Source organism: Calliopsis andreniformis, chromosome 9 (genome assembly GCF_051401765.1).
Source record: "Calliopsis andreniformis isolate RMS-2024a chromosome 9, iyCalAndr_principal, whole genome shotgun sequence".
In the NCBI taxonomy this organism is placed as follows: Eukaryota; Metazoa; Arthropoda; class Insecta; order Hymenoptera; family Andrenidae; genus Calliopsis; species Calliopsis andreniformis.
The window spans coordinates 19,666,614-19,690,749 of record NC_135070.1 but is presented as its reverse complement, the minus strand read 5'-3'; the positions used below and the strand labels follow the sequence as shown (position 1 = coordinate 19,690,749).

General features: G+C 38.9%; 5 protein-coding genes across 6 annotated transcripts; 4 read left to right on the top strand and 1 right to left on the bottom strand.

Moving 5' to 3' along the window:
* The first annotated feature begins 730 nt into the window (after positions 1-730).
* Positions 731-3,167, top strand: LOC143182777 (mitochondrial 2-oxoglutarate/malate carrier protein). The gene is made up of 6 exons (XM_076383995.1): positions 731-1,017; positions 1,462-1,677; positions 1,773-1,903; positions 1,970-2,140; positions 2,217-2,316; positions 2,392-3,167. Exons 1-6 carry the CDS (start codon positions 959-961, stop codon positions 2,591-2,593), a joined length of 879 nt encoding a protein of 292 aa, XP_076240110.1. The 5' UTR covers positions 731-958; the 3' UTR covers positions 2,594-3,167.
* Positions 3,168-3,995: 828 nt separating this feature from the next.
* Rev1 (Rev1 DNA directed polymerase) lies at positions 3,996-8,075 on the top strand. Its single transcript, XM_076383991.1, has 5 exons — positions 3,996-5,526; positions 5,613-6,054; positions 6,128-7,337; positions 7,574-7,716; positions 7,922-8,075. Exons 1-5 carry the CDS (start codon positions 4,095-4,097, stop codon positions 8,073-8,075), a joined length of 3,381 nt encoding a protein of 1,126 aa, XP_076240106.1. The 5' UTR covers positions 3,996-4,094.
* Positions 7,994-12,324, bottom strand: Bur (GMP synthase burgundy). 2 transcript variants are annotated; one of them, XM_076383993.1, is made up of 9 exons: positions 12,227-12,324; positions 11,024-11,292; positions 10,720-10,932; positions 10,344-10,641; positions 9,698-10,175; positions 9,377-9,618; positions 9,131-9,301; positions 8,949-9,056; positions 7,994-8,537 (listed from the first exon to the last, which is right to left on the bottom strand). In XM_076383993.1, the coding sequence occupies exons 2-9, from the start codon at positions 11,242-11,244 to the stop codon at positions 8,436-8,438; spliced, it is 1,833 nt and encodes a 610-aa protein (XP_076240108.1). In that variant the 5' UTR covers positions 11,245-11,292; positions 12,227-12,324; the 3' UTR covers positions 7,994-8,435. The 2 variants fall into 2 exon arrangements, with proteins under 2 accessions (XP_076240108.1, XP_076240107.1); XM_076383992.1 differs by having other exon boundaries at positions 7,999-8,537; positions 8,625-9,056.
* A 691-nt stretch (positions 12,325-13,015) lies between these two features.
* Positions 13,016-13,850, top strand: LOC143183485 (cytochrome b5 domain-containing protein 1). The gene is made up of 2 exons (XM_076385030.1): positions 13,016-13,513; positions 13,590-13,850. The coding sequence occupies exons 1-2, from the start codon at positions 13,016-13,018 to the stop codon at positions 13,806-13,808; spliced, it is 717 nt and encodes a 238-aa protein (XP_076241145.1). The 3' UTR covers positions 13,809-13,850.
* A 723-nt stretch (positions 13,851-14,573) lies between these two features.
* LOC143182774 (malate dehydrogenase, mitochondrial) lies at positions 14,574-17,216 on the top strand. Its single transcript, XM_076383994.1, has 6 exons — positions 14,574-14,778; positions 14,847-15,142; positions 16,137-16,394; positions 16,470-16,602; positions 16,671-16,873; positions 17,130-17,216. The coding sequence occupies exons 1-6, from the start codon at positions 14,574-14,576 to the stop codon at positions 17,214-17,216; spliced, it is 1,182 nt and encodes a 393-aa protein (XP_076240109.1).
* The last annotated feature ends 6,920 nt before the right edge of the window (positions 17,217-24,136 follow it).

The following is a 24,136-nucleotide window of genomic DNA, read 5'->3' as shown; positions in this document are numbered from 1 at the left end:
TTTAGAAATTTCGCGAACCAGTATTCTTAAGTGTTCTAAAACGTGAAAACAGTATGCAAGGAAGGCAGACTAGCGTTTGTGGTAAGTTTGATTGAGTATTACATTCGATATTATGATAAATATGCATAACGGTTTTCGCGGGAGCGTACCGAGGCTAGTATCCCTGTATAATCGACCTGTTGCATCACTAAGAATACATTTGCTTGTAAATTATTCATTGTCTCGCCTCCTCAGTTTAATTGTAGCATCATAAATGTTTATTTTTCTACTTGAACGTCGAGAATGATATCACTAATGATTTGATTTTTGCAATAGATCGTTGGAAATAAGCAGCGGTTCTCCACCAACGACACTGTCATCGGATCCATCGACTGGTGTTAACGGACTTGAAGACAAGGAAGCCTCAACGAATGGTGAGTGGAATATACATATACTGCTAAAGTTAAGTTACCGTTGCATATTTAGGGCGATTTTTTTGAATTTGAATTTGAATTTGAATTTTTTAGTTTTGAATTCAAATTTTAAATTTGAATTTTGAATTTGAATTTTCAGTTTTGTATTTAAATTTATATTTTTAATTATAAAACCCACATATTTGGTGTAAGAGAGTTCTATGTTATCGGCGTAATGCCTTCGTCATACATAGTTGAGACAGTGAGCTTGCGAGCAATAGTGTGCTACAAGATGTCGCTGATCGTTCAAATATTTCGGAGTACAAGTGGCGGAGGGTAAAGGATGGAATTCAACGAGAACTTGATAATCTTTCATTTAGATTATTTTACGCCTCGTGACTGGTTCACCTCACTCGGGAACTAGTTCTCTTTTTATTAGGGAGATTTTATAAATACCACGTTTATTTCTAAAAAATTATTAATTTTTAAATTGTTATAAACTAACTTTTTGCAAAGAATTTTTATTATTTAACTGACAGTTACAGTGTCATACAAAAGTTGTTAAAATGAGTAATCAAAAGTCAGTGCCAAATGTAGTGAAATTCCTCATTGGAGGAACTGCGGGGTTTGTCCTTCTGTTTTTCTATAATTATTGTTTTAAAGTTAATGCATTCTGATAAAGCAATTTTAAAGTAAATAACATATGAATGTGGAGAGAGATCTATAGAAAGTACATTCATTAGACCTTGAATGTCATACAAATTTTATTCTAGATTATTTACTTTAATTGCTCGCAGTGTTACAAGTACAATGCAGCAGAATTGATTTTTTACTTCAAAATAAATTTTTTTTATAAAAAATGGCAATGATATCAAACAGTTATATAAAAGTCTTTAATATTAGCTTCTCTCTATTTTGATGTTAAAAATAACTTTGTGTAATTTGTACTTTATTCTTGGCTTCCTGTTTGAGTGTAGCATCTTAGATTGCATTTATTTATTAGTTGCATCTAAAAACACTTGAAAAAATAAATGCAAAATTTTCTACTCAATGTATAACTTTATTCTAGAATGGCTGCAACATGTTTTGTTCAACCATTAGATTTAATAAAGAATAGAATGCAATTAAGTGGTACTAAAACATCAACACTAAAAGTGATATCTTCAATATTAAAAAATGAGGGTTTCTTAGCTTTGTATTCTGGTTTGTCTGCTGGTTTATTACGTCAAGGTACATATACTACCACAAGACTTGGTATATATGGGTGGCTCTTTGAACTTGCTTCGTGAGTATAGTCTTGTTGTTAAAAATTAACATAAAACATATAAAAACTATTACATTTTCAATTATCATTTGGCTATATATGCAATCCATCTATAGAAAGGATGGCCCACCAAATTTTACTGTAAAAGCACTAGTAGGCAGTGCTGCTGGATGTGTAGGAGCATTTGTAGGTACTCCTGCAGAGGTTGCTTTAATTAGAATGACTGCCGATGGCAGATTACCTCCTGGTATGTCTGTAATTTATTGATTATTCAATTGTGATGTTATAATACTCAACAGTGTCATACTTTTAGCTGAAAGACGCAATTATAAGAATGTATTCAATGCACTGATTCGTATAGTCAGAGAGGAAGGTGTTTTAGCCTTGTGGAGAGGTACTGTTCCAACTATGGGAAGGGCTATGGTTGTAAATGCTGCTCAATTAGCATCATATTCTCAAACTAAAGAGGTTCTACTTAACACTGGTTTGTATCTATTACAAATAATGCTAAAGAAATAGCAAATTAGTTGCTATAGCATTTTTCTTATGTGTTTGGATAGGCTATTTTCAAGAGGGAATTTCATTACATTTTGTAAGTTCCATGATTTCTGGTTTAGTAACAACAACAGCTTCTATGCCAGTTGATATTGCTAAAACAAGGTAAATATTGTAGAAAGTTAAATTATTAGCACTATTGTGTAAATGCTTTCACACTATTGCTTTAATTTCTTGCAGAATACAAAACATGAAAGTTGTGGATGGTAAACCAGAATTTAAAGGTGCAGTAGATGTTATAATTCGAGTTTGTAGAAATGAGGGTTTGTTTTCATTATGGAAAGGTTTCTTCCCTTATTATGCTCGTTTAGGTCCACATACTGTTTTAACATTCATTTTCTTAGAGCAAATGAACTCAATGTATAAAACATATATTGCTTAACCATAAGTAGAATTTCAATCTAATGTACATGTATGCAGTGAATTAGCTAATCTTTCACAATATTCCACACACTTGTTACTCAGTGTCTTTTTCATGGATGCTACACTTTTCCAAAGTATACATTTACAGAACAGCATTTGTTCTTGAAATACAATGTATACATAGTATCCTTTACTAATCATCATATGTTGTATGTGTATACGCACAGAATCATTGTTGAGTTAAAAAAGTGCTTGTCTTCTACCATAAATAGTATATAAATTATTATAAACCTAATTTCTTTTGCTGAAGGAATGATACATTTTCCTAAGATGACAAATCGTTTGATATGATTGTTATGTTGTTATTAATGTATATTTTATTCTTTTATAATATCTACATGTAGAAGTCATGCCATAATGAAACTACAACACAATTAAAGTATCTCCAACAAATATTTTATAGAATTTGTACAAATGAAAATGCAAGCAGATGTATAGACTACAGTGTTTAATATCAATAATAGTTGCTGACACTGTATAATACTCAAAGTGTATAAATAACTGTTGAATAAACTGATAAAGTTATTTTTGTACTTTAATGTTTTCATTCACAAATACTGTGTCCTAACGCGGATAATATCTCAAACATTACTTAGGAAGAAAACGGCTTAGCCGTTTGAATTACCCATTCTGTTGAATAGCGCCACCGTCCTGCTACGAAAGGTCTTATTGATAATGAGGCTGGATTCTATTGTAGTACGTCATAAGCGCTAAAATTTCAAATACAAATTTTTTGCACAAACTAGCTTATAGTGTTTGAATACGAAATAAAACAGCGCGATCAAATTTTTCGACATATTCAGCAGACATATGTAAAACAACAAAACACGATCGTGCTATTCGATATTTTTTAAAGTAAAACAGAAGCAATGCGATTGTATTACTTTGCAAATTTTTAATGCGTTTCCGTAACCGTTTATGGTACCCAGCAGTTAAATATTCAAGATAGTAATTTATAAACATAAAGTAGGATGACCTGTCACATGGCCTACATTGGACGCAATAGTTTGTGTATGGCATTGACGGTCATTTAACACAAACATGTTTTGTACAATGTGTTAGTATCGTGTTTAAAATTGTTTAACTGCTTCTTGTTTGCATATTTAATTCGTATTTGTAACGGTGTAACGAGGCATATTGTTGATAATTTTTTCTAGTAAGGTTATGCTACATTGATTTTTTTAAACACTTTATAAAAGAAATGTTTTATTGCATCACGAGACGTAATTAATGAAGAAATGATAGATATTAAGCTCCATTTTAATATGCTGCCTTAAAAAATTGAATTGCACAGTGTTTATATTTTATTTAAAATCTTTTACAATGTCTAAAAAGAAAAAAGGTGAAGCCTGGGGGGAGAATGGATTTGAAGATTGGGTATGTAAAGGAGTAATTAGTACTTTTATAAACAATTGAATTAAATAGATTTAGAGATAACATAATGGTTCTAGGGTGGGTATATGGCTGCTAAACAAGCAAAATTAGAAGAACAATTTCAGATTGAAGCTAGCAAAGAATTTAAAAATGCATCAAATATATTTCAAGGAATTGCAATTTTTGTAAATGGGTACACAGATCCAACTGCAGATGAACTGCGTAGATTAATGATGGCACATGGAGGTGTATATCATCATTATATGAGACCACAGGGTACAACTCATATAATTGCATCCAATTTACCATATTCTAAGATAGTATTATACAGGAAAAGTCAAAATCCTGTTCCTATATGCAAACCTGAATGGATTATGGATAGTATAAAGGCTGGTAGAGTTCTAAATTTTCAAAATTATTTGCTTTATTCGAATCACACAGATGTTCAGCCTCAATTAATGTATAAAATAAAAAATAAAAATTCAGCAAATGTTAATTTGAATGCACATAATGAAGTGCAAGGAATTAGTCATGTTTCAGAGAATAATGATGATAAGAAAAGTGAAACAGTAAGAAATATAGTTATAGATCAAGAAATATCAAATCCTGTAGCACCTCTCACTTCAAGAGATGCTCATTCATCAAAAAATTCAGAATTCATATCAGAATTTTATAGCCACTCCCGGTTACATCATATCTCAACCATGGGAGCTACTTTTAAAGAATACGTCAATGAGTTAAGAGATAAAAGTAATGGAAAATTTCCTGGCCTCGCAAGGTTGAAAGAGTTAAAAGATAGAAAATTATCTACATTGCTATCTAGTTCTCAGTCCAGCTTCAGCAATGAAATATTTGACTTAGAAGAGGAAAATAAGACAGAAACTAACCAGGGATCAATTATAATGCATATAGATATGGATTGCTTTTTTGTGTCAGTAGGCATTAGGGACAAACCAGAATTAAAGGGTGTACCTGTTGCAGTGACACATGCAAAGGGGAATAAGAAATCATTAAATAGCAAAAAAGAAACTTCAGATGACAATGTAAATAGAGATAATGTTAGAGATGAATTAGGGTCATTGTCTGAGGTAGCATCTTGCTCTTATGAAGCAAGGAAAGCAGGGGTGAGCAATGGAATGTTTCTAGGGGAAGCATTGAAAATATGTCCTAATTTAAAAACAATACCATATGATTTTGAGGGCTATCAAGAAGTTTCTTATACATTGTACGATACTGTAGCTTTGTACACATTAGATATTGAAGCTGTTAGTTGTGATGAAATGTATGCAGACTGTACAAAACTCCTTGAAGAATCTGGCTTAACACCAATGGAATTTGCATCTGTGATCAGACAAGAAATAAGGGAAAAGACAGGTTGTCCTGTATCAACAGGATTTGGGAGCAGTAAATTGTTGGCAAGATTAGCAACTAGGAAAGCTAAGCCTGATAATCAGTTTTACATAAGACAGGAAAATATTGAAACATGCATTGGTACCTTTAATGTTCAAGACTTGCCAGGTACAAATTACATTTTAACTCTTCTTTTTTTTTAAATCAAGGTAGTTCATTAACTACGAGGTCATTGGTTTATTTATTCATATCAGGAGTTGGATGGACGACAAGTAACAAGTTGAATGATATTAATGTCCGCACGTGCACAGAATTACGAGCAGTTCCGTTATCAACATTGCAAAAGGAGTTTGGTAAAAGAACAGGAGAAATACTATATAATATGTGTCGTGGTATTGATCACTCGAAACTCAATTTAGAACATATTAGAAAATCGGTTTCTGCTGAAGTTAATTACGGTATAAGATTCGAGAGTAACGAGGATGCGATAGATTTTCTGAAAAAATTGTGCGTTGAAGTATGTAATCGTTTGAAAAAGGCTAACGCGAGAGGTAGGTGTATCACATTGAAGCTTTTAGTTAGGGCTAAAGAAGCGCCGAAAGAAACAGCAAAATTTATGGGTCACGGGTTGTGCGACTACATGACAAAGTCAAAGAATCTTATCGCTCCTATCGACGATGTGGAAATAGTAACGAAGTGAGTTATTTACTTTTCTGCTTTCGTGAAAATGTACATGATTGCTGATGTAATCTATTTCTGTATACTTTAGGGAAGTCATTACCCTTTGGAATCAAATGCAAAAAGTGCCCGAAGATGCAAGAGGCATCGGGATACAAATTACCAGATTAGAAATAATGAAAACCAAATCGCGCGATATGACTTTAACTAGTTTTGTCAACAAGAAGAAACATACTGATACGATCCTCCGATCTACTGAAATAAATAAGATTAATGAAGTTCAAATTCCAACATATTCCAATTCTGAAATATCAGTTCCTGAAAAAGTACCTTCTATTGGTCAGCAGGATGTGGACATTCCAGCTCATATCAATGAATCGATTCTCTCTGAATTGCCAGAAGAAATTCGAAATGAAATTCTAAACGTTCAAAAAAATAAAAATTCGGTTACTTTGGCAAATAGTGGAGAAGAAAGTAAACCTGATGCACCAAAGATTAATGAGAAAAAACCTCAGAAATCTGTACAAACACATCCTGAGAACTTCTTTAAACAAACTAAACCTGGTGTTTCGAAATCGACGAAAGTTGAAATGCCACCTATACAAGAAATCGATATGTCCGTTTTGATAGAACTACCCGAAGAGATACGAAACGAAATTCTTAACGAATACAGTACCAAGAAAAATCAGGATAAAGTAAATGTTAGCTTAGGCCACGGTGTTGCTTCTTCGTCTTCAACAAGTAAAGAAGCCACTGCACAAATTACTCGAGATGAGGAGAATATATCTTTCTCTCAAGTGGATCCAGAATTTTTGGCTGCACTGTCGGAGGACTTAAGACGTGATGTTCAGGTGTACTGCACGGCTAAAAAAGCAGAACATTCTTCAAAAATAAAAACAGACGAGCCAGCTCGTAACAATTTACAGACGAAAGGACAGAATATTCCAAAAGAAAATAAAAAAGTTGAACGTAATTCAAAGGCAAAAAATAACGGTAAAAATGCTAAAATATCGTCTTCCAAAAATCACAAAAAGAAAGGTATACAGGCTGCGTTCAAAAATGTACAGAATAAAAAGGAGCCTGCAGGAATACCGAACGAAAAAAATAATAAAGAAATTACCAAACCTTTAATGCTTTGTACGGAAAAAGTGGAAAGTGTTTACGATCGACTTACTCCTGATGAAACTGAGGCCATTCTCTCTCATAATCGTACCATTTCGGAAGATAATGAAAGTGCTGTTCCACATCAAAACATTTTAATCAATCTTGTGAATCGGTTACTTAATCTACCTCTAGAACAGGTAGTGTTTATGATTATACTCATTTATCGCTATAGAGTACTACATATTTTCGCTTCATGAAACGTCTTCATCGGAAAGCATACAAAATGTTATTGTGACAATATCGGATATCGATCGAATTACTTATTGAAGGGGTAGTGGGGGATAGTTGCAAGGAATGCATGCTCGATCATATATCATCTTTTACGAATGCCATTCTGCTAGGACCGATACAAATATAAAATACACGGTTGCAGGTGAAGATGCAAATACAAACATGGATAACTAATTCTACAATCGTGAACGAAGTAGATTTCCTATCACTTGCAACATTTCTTAGCATGCTTCCGGAGAAGAAGCGCATCGAAGACTTACATCTTTTATTAAAAACCATGCATAGGTAATCTGTCTTATGCAAGATTTGTTTATATGTATATATCTATATGTATGTATGTATAAACACCCGTATAGCAGGTGGATATTATAATTAATATAAACACATAGGGCTTTAAAGGATAGATATCGTTTTACTCGGTTACGATAGATAAATAAAAAAGTGATATTAAAGACATAATACATTAACTTATTTATGTTCATATTTTTAGATGTATGACAAAAACTGGAAATTGCATTTGGCATAGGACATACAGGAAAACAGTAAAATACGTTCAACATTATATGCAGATTGAGTACAACAGCGATCTAATGGTACCACCAATCAAATGCAACCTTTTGCAGTGTAACAATGATATAGTGTAAATTCTTTTTTTTTCGGAATTTAATAAATTAATATTTTTTTACAATGAGGTTAATAAGAAACCTATTTACAAGCAAACGTGATACTTACCTTCAATTTCATTGAACACAGTATCAGTATTCGTATTTTTTTTTTCATTTTTAGATAACATATTAATTTACAATCGAGAACATATATGTTTTCTTAAATGAATTTTGCTCAATGATTCCATATAAATCGGTAAGAAGTCACAAAACCTCAAATTCGTACGTACTTTTGTAATATATATCTATATATATTTTTAAATATACTTTTTACTTTGTAGTCGTTACGCGCAGGGATGGTGAAAAAATAGAAAGGGGTGAGTTAGGGATGAGCGTTTACTACTCCCATTCGGTAGTTCCCGGTGGCTTAGATGTTAAGTCATACAAAACACGCGAGATACCGGGTATTGCAGATATTTCGATCACCATCTTCTTGACCACCTGCAAAATAAACAACAAATTTCGTTACTCCATTCTTGAAAGCCTGTGTCCGAATTTGGCCACTAATTTAAGCTATATCGAACTCACATGTAGCGGTAATTCTTTGCCCGGAATAGCTGGTGTGCCGGTCATAAAATCGTTAGTACAGAACGGCCTAAGAACAACTGAACGTTGGCATGAAGGTATTCGAGAAGCAGCATCGCGATCAAAATGTATGGGGATTAAAACTACTGGCATCTGACTGATTGCTCCCATACAGTCATTAGCAGCTAACACTTGGTTGGCTACATGATCTGCTTGTCGAAGTGTGGCTATCACATTTGACGTTAGATGAGTCGTTGTGATATCTGTTACAGGATGATGCAATTGACAGCCAAAAATGTAACAAACACGATTCACATTGTGACATACACGAGGAATTAATTTTGCAAGGAACAATAGGTCTTCCCAGTCCGTTCCCTCGGACATAATTTCTTCGTTAGATAAACCTACTACATAGCTGTAACTTCTTCGATCTCCCTATAATAACAAAATGCAGTTAGAATCTTTAAGGGCTTCATTATTGTTTCAAAATTTCAGGAATTAAAATGTACCTGAACTCCTACACTACGTATAGGCAACAGTGTTGCAGCGATATGGCGACGACTCGAAACTCGTCGCAAGTGTTGGCGCTCGAACTCACTAGTTGCACCCTCTACGCGATTCAATAGTCCGTGTTTTTTCTGAAGCATTTGCTCGTACTCCGCCATTATTTTAACTATCACCTTAGATTAAATAAAAAGTTGGTTAGCTGAGTGGAAGAGGTACTATATTTTCGGGGATATTGTAAAAGAAGATACCTGCGTTTCCGAGAAATCCTTATCCATATATGGTTCATCTGCGCAAAGAATACGCACGGCTAATCCAGGTCCAGGGAACGGGTGACGAGCAACCAATGATGCTGGCAATCCAAGATCACACCCTAGTTGCCTAACTTCATCCTTGTGAAAGTCCTTCAAGGGTTCTACTACGTGACCTTGTGCTCTTAACGCCCTGACGAGTTCACTATCATTGTGATGTGTTTTTATAGCATCTGCTTTACCTGGTAGAAATGTTTACATTTCACATAATTCTGTGTCATTTATAACATGTAAACAATGCATTGAAAAGTATCAATTTACCACTTGCTAATGAACTGGCGCTTTCTATGAGATCAGGCCTAAGTGTGCCTTGTCCAAGGAACACTTCTTCTGGCTTCAGACCCATTTCTGCCATTGCTTCATTTGCCACTTTTACAAAAACATCTCCTATGATTTTTCGTTTTTCCTCAGGATTGATGGTTGCGCATAACATTTTGGTTAATCTTGTTCTCGGGCTAGTTCCCGTTCCACATATTCCTTTGTTGTTTATGGTATTTGCATTGGCTACTGAGGTAACAGTGTCCAGAGGGACAGATGTAGTTCCTTGCATGAAGTAATGTGCAGCGTTGATTACTTTTAATCGAATCCCCAATTGCGCCAAGCTTTGCTCCACAAATTGTGTCTCTCCTTTCCGCATGAAGCCGTTATTGATATGCAGGGCAATGACTTGATCTTTGTTTAAAGCTTTATGTAACAGCGCTGCACACACTGTAGAATCCACGCCTCCGCTCACTAGCAACTACGATGATTTTTTTCTATTTTAATTGGCAATCACATTTTGTGCATCTTATACTACATTCTTAATCTCTCCTAATTACGATTCGAAATAGCTTATGTGATTGTTACAGTATATATAGTTACATGCGTGCAAATTAAACTCTAAACTTTAATTATCTATATGTCTTACCAAAACTTTTTTGTTGCCGACAGTATCTCTGATATACTGAATACACTGTGCCTCCCGATTATGAAGCGTATATGTGCCAGTAAGGCCAACAATGCTAAACAAAAAATTGTGCAACATTGTCTTTCCATTAAGAGTTAAATCCACCTCTGGGTGAAACTGTACTCCATATAAATTCATTTTATCATTTGCTATCCCTGTTATAAAGTTTGATGATTTGGCAGTAACACGAAAACCATCAGCCACCCTATCTATACTGTCCCCATGGGTTAAGAGTACCATTTGTTCTCTCTCCATGCCCCTACAATTAAATTTGTATTTTTGTTAGAAATGAGAAAATCAGAATATGAAATCAAATGAAGATTTTTCATTCACTTACTTAAACAACAGACACTTGGAATCTATTTCAATTGGGAACTGACCGTCTTCTCTACCTTCCTTCGGCATTACTGTACCACCAAATTCCTTATTCATCATTTGCATCCCATAACAAATGCCTAGTACTGGAATTCCTATTCTAAAGATATCTGCATCATATCTAGGTGCATCTTCTGCATATACTGAACTTGGCCCTCCAGAGATTATAATAGCTCTATAAGTTTTTGTTCAAGTGATGAGTACTATTTACAAATACTTCAATCGTGATATCAATATAACGCAATCAGACATTAAGACCATCTTACTTATAGCCCTTCTCTTGAAGATTAAATGCAGGGGTGTCAAGAGGCAGAATTTCACTGTGAACATTTAGTTCACGAACTTTCCTGTCTATCACTTTACCATATTGTGCACCGGCATCCAAAATGGCCACTCTTTCTTCAGCACATACCATATCCATTGCTCCTTCATCAGCCCCGTTATTTCTCTCTGCGCGAAACAATAATCCGTCCGCGCTCTTTTCCATTTCAGAATTCCTTGTATTGCTATTGCTATTGCTATGATTTCAAGAACCCTATAAAGATTTCATAAATACTATCAGAAACAAAATAAAAAAATGAAATTAATACTAATGATATAAAAATATTCATAACTTTTCTAAATTCTCAATAACTTTTTAGGATTTAGTATCAGATAGCAAATAATGACAATGCAAAAACGTTCAAGTTCGAAAACCTTACATTGTGCTATAAATATCACACTGTTACATACATTGAAAGAATTAGGTGATAGTACCAACATTGTTATAATTAGACTTTAAATTTAATTTCAATGCATGAATAGAAGTATTATGACAAAAATGCATTAATGATCTAAGTTCATTACAATTTTCATAATGAACTATAATCTGTAAGTAAACTGATTTGTAAACATAAAAAGACATGGACTACATTTAAGAATTATTTTATATTGTTGTAGAAAATTGAATATTATGGATCTTACTAAAATTTTGTTAAGTTCTAATTATTTGGTCCTTTGTGTTACACCAAGCCTGCTTAAAACAGCTGAGTAAAATCACTCTATACCTTATGCTATATAAATATTCTTTGATATTAAATATATTTATATTTCGTATTTGTTTTCTAATCAAGTAACAAAGTTAAAAATGGAGTCACAAACCACGAACAATAACTAAAGATATCGCTACATATAAGATGCTATTATAGCATGACACAACCCAGCACAAGCTCTGACAACTACTGTACATTATAGATATCAGGTTCAACCTAAATTTTTATAAAGGAAAGTGCATATCTAATCTGAATGGTGTAACATACGAGTGTGGTGACAATTAAAAGAAAAAACTACTAAACACGACATTTAGCAAAAAATAAATAACCGGTCGTAAATTTTATGAGCACGTTTCGTAGAAACGAAAGTGTTACAATAATGCACCTACCATACGAATCATCTGTCTACAGGTGCTTAAAGTGTATCGAAAGACTTACCAAATTATACGAGGCAGAGAATATTTCACGCGTAAATCACCAAGTAACGTAAAATTAATTACAGCAAAACAGAATGTGCATTCTCTAGACGAGGCAGCCATTCAATCGCCTGCAATAGCCACAGTATAGTGACTACCTTCAACCCGAGAGTAATGTAGGTATCCAACATTACAACGCGAAAGTTACTAGGAAAATTCGTTTTTTTTTTAATTAATTGCCTCATTTGTGGCTCAATGTTAATCTATGTTTTAATTTTAGTCATTCTCATTATAAAAATGTAATGCTTTAATGCTGAGAGCCATTTTCCTGAAGAGTTTGTTCTTAGTAACCAGATGACTTCTAATTCATCTAGAACTTTTACGAAATGGGAATAGTGTGAAGCTAGCAAAATATGGAATTTATTGAGCAGCATTTTTGGACACGTTTAACGTTGCATTTATTGTTCTTTCTGTATTTATATAATACAAACACCCTAAGGTGTGGCTACAATAAAAAGAAAGGAAATTGCAACACATAATAAAACATATCAATATCCCCGATTTATCTCTTTCCAAATTAGCAATATAAAATAGGTCAAACACTGTTTCGTTATCATGTCGGATGTTTCCGTAAACTAGAATTGATGTCAAGAACAAATCAATTATAGAATTCATTATCACTAATTACCTAATTATTACTGTTACTAAATATGTAACATCTACATGCTGTTACATCAGTCAACACAAATGAAAATCGTTCAGGACAAAGCCCAAAAAAAAAAAAGAATTTTTGATACCATAAAGTATCAGAATGTCTGTTTGCGTGACGGAAGCTGCTTCCTTCGAAGAAGTCGATCACGAATCTAGTACAGATACCATTACTGATACTGTTAAAGAGGACAAGTATTTTCTACCGACAGAAGTGTCGGTTCATAACACCCCAAATGACTGTTGGGTCTCTTTCAACGATAGGGTGTATGATTTGACCAATCTTTGCAAAGCTTGGGCTGGTAAGAGAGAACTGAAACCGATTTTGGCTTACGCTGGAAAAGATATAAGTCACTGGTTCGATCACGAGAAAAATGACATTAGGCACCACGTGCATCCAGTTACTGGAGTTCTGGTGCCTTATTGTCCTCATGGACCCATACCGGATGTATCTGCTTATGAGGTTCCTTCATCTGCCTGGCGACCTCTCGATAAATGTCCTTGGTGGCTCGACGAAAAGTATTGGATAGGACACTTAACCAAAAACGCACGACCATGTAGAATTCTAAACGTGCTTACAGGAACTCAAGTTGTTATCATGGTAGAGGCCTTGCTTTTGTTTTAACGAAAGGAATTCGAGATCAAAGCGAAGGGATTAACGAAAAAATTTCATGAAGGTTTGCGAGGAGGATTCTATCAGACGCATCCAAGAACGTGCTCTAATTTACAATGCGAACTCAATATTTTATACGTGGAAATTTGAAGGAAAGGATTTAAATATTGACTGGACTTTAACGCAAAATGGTATTCCTGATGAACGTGAGCGTTTCGCTGCTTGTGGACTTCCTTACGATTATTATATTCCGTCTCTTATGTGTTATTTTAACGTCAAATGACTTGTGGGATCATATGCATAATTTTGTTACAGAAAAGCTAAATATTAGAAATTTTGGGAGATTAAAAATAAATTATCGTTTCCTACGATATCATCGTTGGAAGATTTAATCATGGTACAAAAGATGGCACCACGCACACTCATCACACTGGGTACCTAACTTTTGGCCAAAAAATACATATTTTACTTAAAACGTACTTGTAAAGTATAATTTGTTAGGAAAATTAAAAATTACATCATCAGTATTATCTGTGTTTCCTTACGTATACTTATATAACTACTCTTAATATTTTATCGCTAATTTCTTTTTGTTATTTGTCTTCAGTCAAAGATTTATAATACTGTTTTAATATTACAAAGTTGTTTTATCGTTAAATGAAAATCTCCGCTCTTCCATTTATTATCCTAAATGATTTCTTATTTTGCGCACGTTCAAGCAGTTTATTACCTTGTATAGACACAGCCTGTAGCCAGGACATAAATTCATTTTTTACCTTACTCTTGATACTTGTTCCTGGAATGTCGTCCAATTATTTAACTTTGTTTCGTATTTTGCGTAAGTCTTGAAGCTTCTAAAGTAGAAAAGCACGCTTTTGCTTTCTGCATACGCAAATAGATATCGTTCGACCACACGTGACGAGTCAATCATTTGTTCAAGGAGTAAAGCATGTTAGTTTTCCACACACCGATAAGTACCTATCGGTAAAAAAATGTTCAGTATATCGTAGAAATATTTATAGTAATCGTAGAAAGATAATGTAACGATATGTTCTCGTTTTTGATCTCTATGTCTCGAAACTTCACTTCACGTCTCTTTCACCGAAAGTGTCTTCACATTTTGACCGAAAAAAATGCATCTCGGTTGCTTGAAACGAAAGAGAATGCTTCGAAGAAATGCTTTCTCGAGCAATTTAATTCGTTTTCATCGAAATCCATGAAAATAGCTATCCTCGGCGCTAGCAGTGAAACGGGTAAATAGTTTAGGTTACATTTGCCTAATTTTCCTTCTCTGTACTTATATTGTACTACTGTGTTGTAGGAAGCTGCCTCTCATTATTTTTGAAACAATCATATTTGATCGACGAGTTGGCACTATACGATAATAAATCTACTTATGGTCTCGCGCTGGACTTGAATTATATCGACACGAAATGCAGGGTTAGCACGTGCAATTCATCTGAAGCAGGTTTGAAACAGACCCTCGAAGGAGCGAAAATAGTAATGGTTGTTGCTGATCGAAGTATTAAGAAAGATTCAGATCCGGAAGCAACATTGAAATGCAATGCCGATACTCTATCGGATTGGTTACCGAATGTTATTAAATACTGCCCCCGGGTAAGCAAACGAAACTTATGATTATAATTGTGCCCTACGATGTAAGCAAATAGTTATGCAAACAACTCGTATCCCTTTCTTGCGTCCCTTTCTCGCGATATCTTGCTGAACGCTTTAAACGCGGTTCCGCTTATCTCGATGGATATATCCTCGACTAATCATGATTTAAAAAAAAAACTAAGCATGATATCAAATTGCAATTTCCTCTTGTTAATACCAAAACAAGAAATCTTTGCTATCGTCCTCTTCAATTAAAAGTGATCACCGTTACTCTAATGTATACTAATTAAGCCATTTACTCTGATCTTGAGCTTCTTATTACGAGTCATTGATCCTCTGTCGGCAAATTAACGATATTACTGACGATTCTCCTGTTTCTTCACTTCCTGATTTATTTGTTTATACCTTATTCCATAATCGAGGAATTGTTTAATAATGAGTATGTATTTATGCAGAGAATTGTGTTCATAGAAGTATGTCCAGGACGTTTCAAAACATATGGTCACAGTTTGAATGTAGAATTAATGAAATACAAATCTTCTTGCAAGTTGAGAATAAACTGAATTGGAATAAAGGTGTATACGTTTGTACATGTATGTTGGACGTATATGCCCACGTCTTTTGAAATCCTCTCTATAAGCGCGACATAAAAAGCGAACCGAATAATAGCCCAACGTGGAGCTTTATACACAGTCGAGTGTAGTTTCTTTGGTGTAGCAGTCGACCTCGGCTTTTAACGCCCTCGCAGCTTCATTAATTATGAGCTGGCTGTTTTCGACATTCCTCGTGACGATCCCAGCAAGGACGAGGGTGTTTGTCGTCGGTCGTCTTCCATTTCCTTTATGGTGATGACGCGTTTCTTTTTGTGGCTTGTTCGTTCCGTTCAACTCGTAAATTCTGCGAAATACCAGTACCATTAGGACGTCACACAACTTCAATTCCACAAACCTCCGCGCCAAGTGCTTCTCGCCATTTCAACCATTTTTCTCTTCAGGCGATGGTCGCGGTTGTAATGAGCCCGATAAATAGCTTAATACCTCTGGCACTGGAGATGTACAAAAGGGCTGGAGTTTACGAATACAATCGACTCTTTGGTGTAATCAGTCTCGATTGTATCAGAGCGAATACGTTCCTCGCGGAAGTCGTAGGAATCGAGCCAGAATGCGTCACGGTGCCCATAATCGGTGGAAGTTGCCCGGAGACGTGTATACCGATCTTTTCTCAAGCCAAACCTTGCAACAAGTTGTCCCAGGTTCATAACTATGCTAAACTTTCAGTAATATCACTTTCGTCACTTTAGACGACTGACTTTTTGTTCATCGTTCAGCAAGAAACTGATAGATTGACAAAGGCGCTGAGATTCACTGATGTGGAGATTGCAAGAATGGATAAAAACAAAGAGACGATTTCTATCGCTGTGGCTTTTGGAGCAGCCAGATTTTGCATGTCTCTTTGTAAAGGTATCTTAATCATATATTTACATACTCCACAGGTTATATTCTTTATGATCAAATATCGTTCCATCTAGCTTTACGCCACCAGAGTGGAGTCATTGAGTGTGCTTACGTTCGATCCTGTGTGGTACCAGATGTAACTTATTTCGCTGGTCCCTTGGAGTTAGGCCCTGAAGGGATTCAGAAACATTTAGGAATCCCACCACTGAACGATTGCGAGTGCAGACTCCTCAAAAGAGCTGTGCCTATTTTGAGAAAGGCTATTTCACTTGGCGAGGTAATGGGATGTTTTAACGAGGAAAACGCGAAGACTACTGTACTCCAATTTTAACAAAATTATAGGTGCTTCATTTTGTCATAGTTTCAGTTTCTTTTGCAACACTCTGGAGACCGTTTAGAAGACAATTTGCATACGTGCAAGGTTTCATTAAAATTGGAGTGCAACACCTCGCGCGGTTTCCTCATAAGATCTTTCACCGTGACTTTTACACGTTCCAGAAACAAGATAGACATCTCTCTTTGTCATTTTACAGGCTCTTGCTCTTGGTCACGAGAGCATTTCCACCGAGGCGTGTGTCCGAGAAACCTGTCCGCCTGAAGAAACGAATTCATCGTCCTAATGTCCCCGGTGACTTTGTTACGCGCGAATGTGCGATTAAAATAATTTACAAATTTGCTCAGCCTCCTACATTTACGATTGCCCAAAACTACCAAGGCGTTGCTATATCCTTCCACGTCAGCTTCGCTCTGAACAACCTCCACTCGTTTTCCTACGAGGGCACTTCCCGTTGCTCTCCAGGATTTACTTTTGCAATGCCTTCGTGGCTTTCAGGCTGCTCTCTAATGACCGTGCTCCAGCTCGCTCGACCAGAAGGATCTCAAAGACGGTCCGCCGATCTTGAAATTCCGTCTTCGAACTCTTCTTCTTTCTCTCGCGCTGCCTCCGCTGTCCCTTCATTCATGCTGATCGTTATTGACGACAGTTATTGCGAGAGACGCGGGAGGTATCCTTCGAGTGATTTACGATCTTATCCAGTCGTACCGCCCGTTGGAATTAACCTCGATTCATTACGGCTGAAAAGACCACGAGCTCCCCATTGACGTCCAACCGCTTTATTTGCGGATTCGGCGACTACAGCGCTTGAACGCGTATCCTGGTTTCATAAGAGAAACTATCCTGAAGCTCACTGCCTTTGGTCAGCCCACTACTCTATATGGCAAGCACTGAAATAGGCATGGAACTCATTGTCAGCTGGAGGTCGATTTCCCTTCGCTCCTCGACGAACGGCCCTGACCAAAATTTGTGAACTCCAATGTAACTAACACTTTCCCGCGATCAAATGAATCTATCACTTGCGCTGCGTGGTCGACTCGCTTTCTGCGTCAAAAAATCCCCCAGCAACTGTCAGCGAAGTAGAAACAATAGTTGGCGGAGAGCACCTCGTCGGAGCGAGACGTGGCGCTCGAGCTCCAACCACGATAAGCCTGTAAAACAGTTAATGGCGATCGTAATAGTGGCAGTGATCTGTTGTATAGGGCACTGCTTTACGAGCGGTTCGACCGGAGATCTGGACGCATTTATTTTCACGTAAATCGACGAGCGTCGCGCATAAACGCTCGGCCGAGTTTTCGAGCGAGTCACAGCTGAAAGTTCGAAAACAAAGCGATAAAGATACCTCGACGGCGCGGTTGAAAATATGACTGGAAATCGTTTGGTGCGTCTACGAGCGTTGGGGACGTCGGAACGAATGGGTTTCGTATTTCGTCCAGGCCATCGAGGGAAGAGAAATCAAAGACGACACGAGAAGAAGTCCTCGTTTGATACGGTCGTTCGAATGCGTATTATATCGAAATTCTTGGCCTGTTATAACGGTGATGCTCTAATTATAAGAAACCCCACCGGTTTGATCGCGCGAGGTTCGCTCGTTTATTATATGTATTGCGGCGGGCAGCTTAACTGGAGTCCCCTGACCAAGGAAGCCTTTGGATCTGATAAGAACAAATACAATCTGGTCTCAAAGATTCTAGAGGCGGACGCGCGGTTTTCGAAGAGCCACCGCATCACCGCGTCTCAGGTTACCAGGTAGATACGCGCAACAAAAGTAGAAGAAACTCGTCCTTTCCGCATTCCCGACACGCTATGGTGTTCCCAAGTGTGCGCCGCGACTGCAGACAAGCTATACCTACGTATATACACGTACGGGACGACTGCAGCTGGCAACTCTTTGGCAGAAGGGATTATTGCAGCAACTCGCGAGGGGGAGAAGGCGCGGGTGTTGCCTATCGCAAATCCTCTCCGAGCGAGTCTTAAACTCTCTACATTCCAACGCGATTCGACCTTAGCCACGGCGAGTAGTATAATAATACCGAGCCGCATGAAACGCCGCGTTTCCCTGACGTAACCCTCCGCTGTCTCATCAACTATTCACTTAACTCTCTCGCCCCGTCCCGTGCGCGAATTCGGTTCAGCGCGGCTAATAGCGACGCGCACGCACGCTGCACCCGCGATTATCGATCTTGTGCGCGGAGCAAACATGTTGTGTCGCGTTCTTTTTATCGCGTTTCGTCACGTTTATGCCCCGACACGAAGCGTAACTCGACGCTTTTAATGAGACATCGATCGTGACTAATGCACGACTTAAATAGTTTCGAGCGACGATCCATCTTTTTGCCGTGGACGCACCGGTCGGCCTTGATGATATGAGCGACGAGGATCAGGCTGACTGTTACGATGAATTTCAATGCGGCGTCGATGCGTATAAAGTAATAATCTCGGAGAATAAAGACGCGGAATTGCTTGAGCGGATCATTTATCTTTGGGATTCGTTACTCTTTAGTCGTTCAGAGTTCGGATCATTCGAGTATTTTACGAGTATTGCAATGGGAACTCTAATGACACGTAGGTATATGTCATGCACTGTTGAATCGATTAAACAGCAATTGAGAAATTGATTTCATTGAAAAAGGATCACTTCTTCTTCATTAATTGAATTCTTGAAATTCAATCTAATCGATTCGAGGTTAAAGATAATGAACTCCGATGGTGGCAAACCTCAGAGGAAGTTGCGTAATTGATTTCTGAGATAAAATTTGAAAGCAGGTAGTCGGTATAGATAAGAGTTGCATCGATGAAGGTTGAGATGGCAGCAGAGAGATTGAACCTGGCGATAAATATGTAGAATCTTTTGATTCTGCGGAATGCTTTTGGCGGGAGATTGAAAACCGGATGCCTCTTTTGACTGGTCTTTGCTAGAACATCGTCTGGACTTTCTTGCTACCGCAACTTATACGTCGGTAGCGCCAGTAACTCGCGGAGCAGGAAATTAATCGCATAGTTTCTCACGACATAATAGCGGCGATACCCACCTGCCCGTCTCTTGCCTCCACGAGATGCTCGTCCGTCCGAGAGATCAGAAACGCTGTGTCTATCGATAATTGCTTTAATTACGTCCCCGTTAACGGCTCCTGGGACGTTAAAAATATAATCACTCCGGTAATGACAGCGAATCGACGTTAAATGGTACATTTAACGAGCAACAGTTTCATAGAAACTGTTCGGCGCGAAGGCGCGACTACGCACTTGCTCGCTAACGCGAATCGGACGCGTCCCTTTATAAATCCTCCGCGAGCAGCCTCGTCCCCCTGTAACCGCGGATAATTTCTATGTTTTCCAACGATCGGCATTGGTAGACTTTTACGTTACACCAGGCAGGTTACGACGGCAAAATCTTGTAATCGTCCCTGACGATCCTACACGCGAGAGCTCGCGTAGCTTGGTATAACTGTCAACATCCATCGAACGACGAACGGTTATACCGTCTAGAAATACATAAGCTGCTCGGTATTCGAGCATTAGAACGCCTCACACGACCGCTTTTTCCTAGCCGCGGCTGGCGCCGTCTGGCTCTTTCTTGTTGAATTCTTCTAATCAAAGAGGTTATCGAGGATTGCGCAGCGTCGAATGCGTGCGTTCCTCTGCCCAAGGACGAACACTGGAGGACATACGGTCGCGATTAAGAAGAGAAATCGCTCGGAGCGTACCAGAACGTCAAGGAAGAACTCGTCTTGCTACTGTGCTAGCCTCGTGAGAAAAGCTTCGAAACCACCTTCTCGAGGGGACGCGAGTTCACAGTCGCTCGTCGATTTTCCACGTCGTCCTCTCCATTACCGACGCTCGTCTCACGATTAATGAGGAATACAGATGCAACCTCGACCGTTTAGCGTCAGTGATGCAACTTCATCACCGCGAGACGGTCGATTTTTCATCCCCCTGAATTCGTCAACCTAGACGCTTAACCGGACGACGAACGCGCTCTAAGGACCGGTTATGAGGATGCGTTAGGAAGATAAGAGGATACAGGAGGACAAATGGACGGGAGGTGAACGGCCGAGACAGCGTCCATTCGCTGATATACCGAGTATGAAAGCGTTAAGACGCTAATCGTATCAGCTGACAGCTATTGTAAATGTACCTATTTTGCCCTCACGTATCCGTTCCATTCGAATCGGCTATGAGATACTAGTTCCGTATCGCAACGCGCCTCCCGTCACTTCCTTTATCGTCTTCTGTACTTCTTATTGCGCTCGCTCTCGCATCCCATATTTCCTACTTACGTAACTGGCTGGGCGAACGGTCAAGGTTCAGGACGGATTCCATGCGAGATGGTTTCGGTGCAAGCTCGTTCGGAACGGATCACGCGCATAGGCACCGCTCATATACATATATATTTATACATGTGTATGCGTAGTAACAATGGTGGTTATTGGCTATAGCCGAGATAGGCAGGGAAAAGAAGACGGGGAAGAAGGGAAAAAGAAAGGGATGACGGGTGAACGTCCGCTGAATGGCACGACCTTCCGAGGAGGCCGAGCAGCCGAGCGGTCGACCGTCCTTACGACGCGATCCTGCATCTGCACTCCCCCGCAACGAGCTTCCGCGTTCGAAGAAGCGTTCGAAGAAGCACTCGAGGCTAGATGCACGGGAATATCGCCTAGAGAGAGCTTACGGTGTTTCGATCCACGGGATAGGCCACAGAGCAACGTACTTTCGCCCGACACGTCGGAAAACTTGTTCCTGCGTAATGGATTATACCGATTTCTGCCAGCCTGAAAGTAAACAGTTCCCAGCATTTCAGATTCTCCCTGCGTCATTCAAATCTAGCGTCACTCGGATGCTGCGTCATGCGAATCACGTGTCATCCTGTGCATCACTGAATCGGAACCATTCTTGCGTCATTATCCTTGCTTTTAGAGTACAATATCTTACAATTAGTTCCAAAGAGCGACAGATGTTTGATGTTCCATATTTTTCAGCGCCTTAAATTGTGTTCTTCTCTCCACAATTGAGAAACTGCTGCTCAGAATTTGTATCCTGCAGACCAACTTTTATCTCAATTCAGACTAGCCATATTTCTCAATTCTCCTCCACCACGTAGGTAAAAATTATCTCCTCAGAGTATCTTTAATGTTAAGTTTCGTGAAGGAGCCCAGAGAAGACAGCAAAGATACCTATGCGCTGAGACCCACATCTTCGCTCGGTTGGCTCGTTTGCCACCCTCTCTCTCTCCCTCCTCGATAAAGCGAAATCGAAGCCAAACTATGGATCGGAGGGGAAATCGATAGATCGCGCGGGTCCGTTATTGGTGTGGTTCGAAGCGATATTAAGTCGATTCGTTACGGCGTTACTCGCAGAGTTATCTGCCGAGGCGGTTGCATAGCGCGGCAGAAGATAGCGCGCCGTCAGCGCGCATACCTGTCCCTACAATCCACGTAATCTTATTTAAGTACGCTTCTAATAATAGTTGGAGCGAACTTTTTACCCCTCTCGTCGGTATTAGCGGAGCGGGGTAGATCCTATTTTCTCTCATTGTCAATGAAAAATACCTCGAGAGGCAGCAAACCGGCTGCAATACGGCTGCTCGCTCGCTCGTCCGTTCGCCAGCTCGCTCGCGTGCGCGCGCGCGCTCGCGCGCCCAGGGAACTCATGGCGGTGTGCGCACCGGGGCACAGGAGTGCAGTGACTTTGCGCGCCTAGCCTCTCTCGCAGATCCTCCGCTAGGTTTCTCTCTTTTCCCCTTTCACTACTTACCTCCCTCTTCCTATGGCGCATTCAGATCCACCTACATCATCGCCATTGGCGCCTGTGCGATCCTCCGCGGAGATCCTGTTCGGGCCAAGGCGAAAGCATTGTTGCCAGGAGCCCTTAAGGGCAAAGGCGTAGTTCATGCGTCGGGATTGCAACGAGGTCGACTTGTTTATGGTGCCGTCGTAACGAGATACCTTTCCCCGAGATTAATATCCGAACGAGCCATCGCGGATGTTTCCATCGTCGAGGAAATCACGTTTTCCGAGTTTGTCGAACCCATCTTTTTCAATAGCTGCTGAGTGGGATCGACTTCGTGGGTTTCCTCGATTGTATTGCTCTTTGCCATCGTTTCTTCATGCCTTTGTAGAGACTCTTTGGCAAAAAACTTCTTTAAAAGTGCATCTGGTGTTTCGAGGGATTCCTGTACGAGTTCCCGAGTTTAATATTCCTTGTTTCTAGCATGGAAGCCTTTGGTCTCCGTCCATGCTCCACTGAATACGTTTGAAACTCATCCAGGCAGGCCATAGGAAAAATCCAAGGTCGCAGATTGGGAATTTAACCGACCATCGTAGCCACCGATTCGCGTAACTGTACGGAGGCAACTCGCGCGAATAAATAGTGACTGTTGCGATAAAAATTCTACTGTCGCGTGGCGGTGACCGCGCGTGTAGTTTCGTTATTCTTCTCGGGTGTACTTTGTGGATTCGACACTCGTCTTTGTGGACAGGTACCCTTTCGTTTATCAGGGTTTATTCGTTTATTCGCGTTGTCAGGCACTGTCACTTCTCGGACAAGTTGAACGAACTCATCTCGTTGGCGATGCAATATCTTGGACGTGTGATTTCCTGGTCGTAATCAACTCGTGCGCTCAAGAGAATGCTGCGATAGACATAGATTATCCCAGTCCTATTCTATCTGGCTAATAATACCACGGAATGCGTCTAAATTTGGAGTTTTGCGTGCCTTGGTGGTTTGCCAAATGATGTTTAGCTGTGTCACACTCTGTGTTTCTTCCAATGGAGAAGAATATTCGTTTGTCATAGAAAATAACGTAAGTGGACACTCGAGGATAGTTGATCGTCGATTTACCTCTGTAGTTGATCGCTAAACCTGGATCACCCTTACAAGTGAAGTTGATTAGCAGTTCCCTCAGTTAATGGCACTCTTCGGACCAAAACTTGCCAGCTACTAACTGTACCTTCGCGTTCAAGCGCCTGACATAATCGATCTAATCCACGCGGCACTCGATTATGCAATCTCGGCAATCGTAATTGCACATGTAATTAACAGAAATCGTTAATCATCGATGCCCAGCTCCCGTCGTAAGCTTCCAACCACGCCTCACGAAAACTGATACTCGAGATCAGCTTTTCCAGACGCAGTTGCGTGAGCCGGCGCAATCCACTTTGACCTGGAACTTTTCGAGTTACGATTGTGGATAAATAGGGATAAATT

Excerpts from the sequence above, each read along its gene's own strand:
- LOC143182774 (XM_076383994.1), top strand. The coding sequence starts at position 14,574 with ATGTTCTCGTTTTTGATCTCTATGTCTCGAAACTTCACTTCACGTCTC. Across the intron at positions 15,143-16,136 it reads TTATTAAATACTGCCCCCGG|GCGATGGTCGCGGTTGTAAT; the intron begins GTAAGCAAACGA and ends TTTTCTCTTCAG. Across the intron at positions 16,874-17,129 it reads AGGCTATTTCACTTGGCGAG|GCTCTTGCTCTTGGTCACGA; the intron begins GTAATGGGATGT and ends GTCATTTTACAG.
- LOC143182777 (XM_076383995.1), top strand. The coding sequence starts at position 959 with ATGAGTAATCAAAAGTCAGTGCCAAATGTAGTGAAATTCCTCATTGGA. Across the intron at positions 1,678-1,772 it reads TGGCTCTTTGAACTTGCTTC|AAAGGATGGCCCACCAAATT; the intron begins GTGAGTATAGTC and ends ATCCATCTATAG. Across the intron at positions 1,904-1,969 it reads CGATGGCAGATTACCTCCTG|CTGAAAGACGCAATTATAAG; the intron begins GTATGTCTGTAA and ends TCATACTTTTAG.
- Bur (XM_076383992.1), bottom strand. The coding sequence starts at position 11,244 with ATGGAAAAGAGCGCGGACGGATTATTGTTTCGCGCAGAGAGAAATAAC. Across the intron at positions 9,619-9,697 it reads CGCCAGTTCATTAGCAAGTG|GTAAAGCAGATGCTATAAAA; the intron begins GTAAATTGATAC and ends CATTTCTACCAG. Across the intron at positions 9,302-9,376 it reads AGGATTTCTCGGAAACGCAG|GTGATAGTTAAAATAATGGC; the intron begins GTATCTTCTTTT and ends ATTTAATCTAAG.
- LOC143183485 (XM_076385030.1), top strand. The coding sequence starts at position 13,016 with ATGTCTGTTTGCGTGACGGAAGCTGCTTCCTTCGAAGAAGTCGATCAC. Across the intron at positions 13,514-13,589 it reads GAACTCAAGTTGTTATCATG|GTTTGCGAGGAGGATTCTAT; the intron begins GTAGAGGCCTTG and ends AATTTCATGAAG.
- Rev1 (XM_076383991.1), top strand. The coding sequence starts at position 4,095 with ATGGCTGCTAAACAAGCAAAATTAGAAGAACAATTTCAGATTGAAGCT. Across the intron at positions 6,055-6,127 it reads GATGTGGAAATAGTAACGAA|GGAAGTCATTACCCTTTGGA; the intron begins GTGAGTTATTTA and ends TGTATACTTTAG. Across the intron at positions 7,338-7,573 it reads TTAATCTACCTCTAGAACAG|GTGAAGATGCAAATACAAAC; the intron begins GTAGTGTTTATG and ends ACACGGTTGCAG.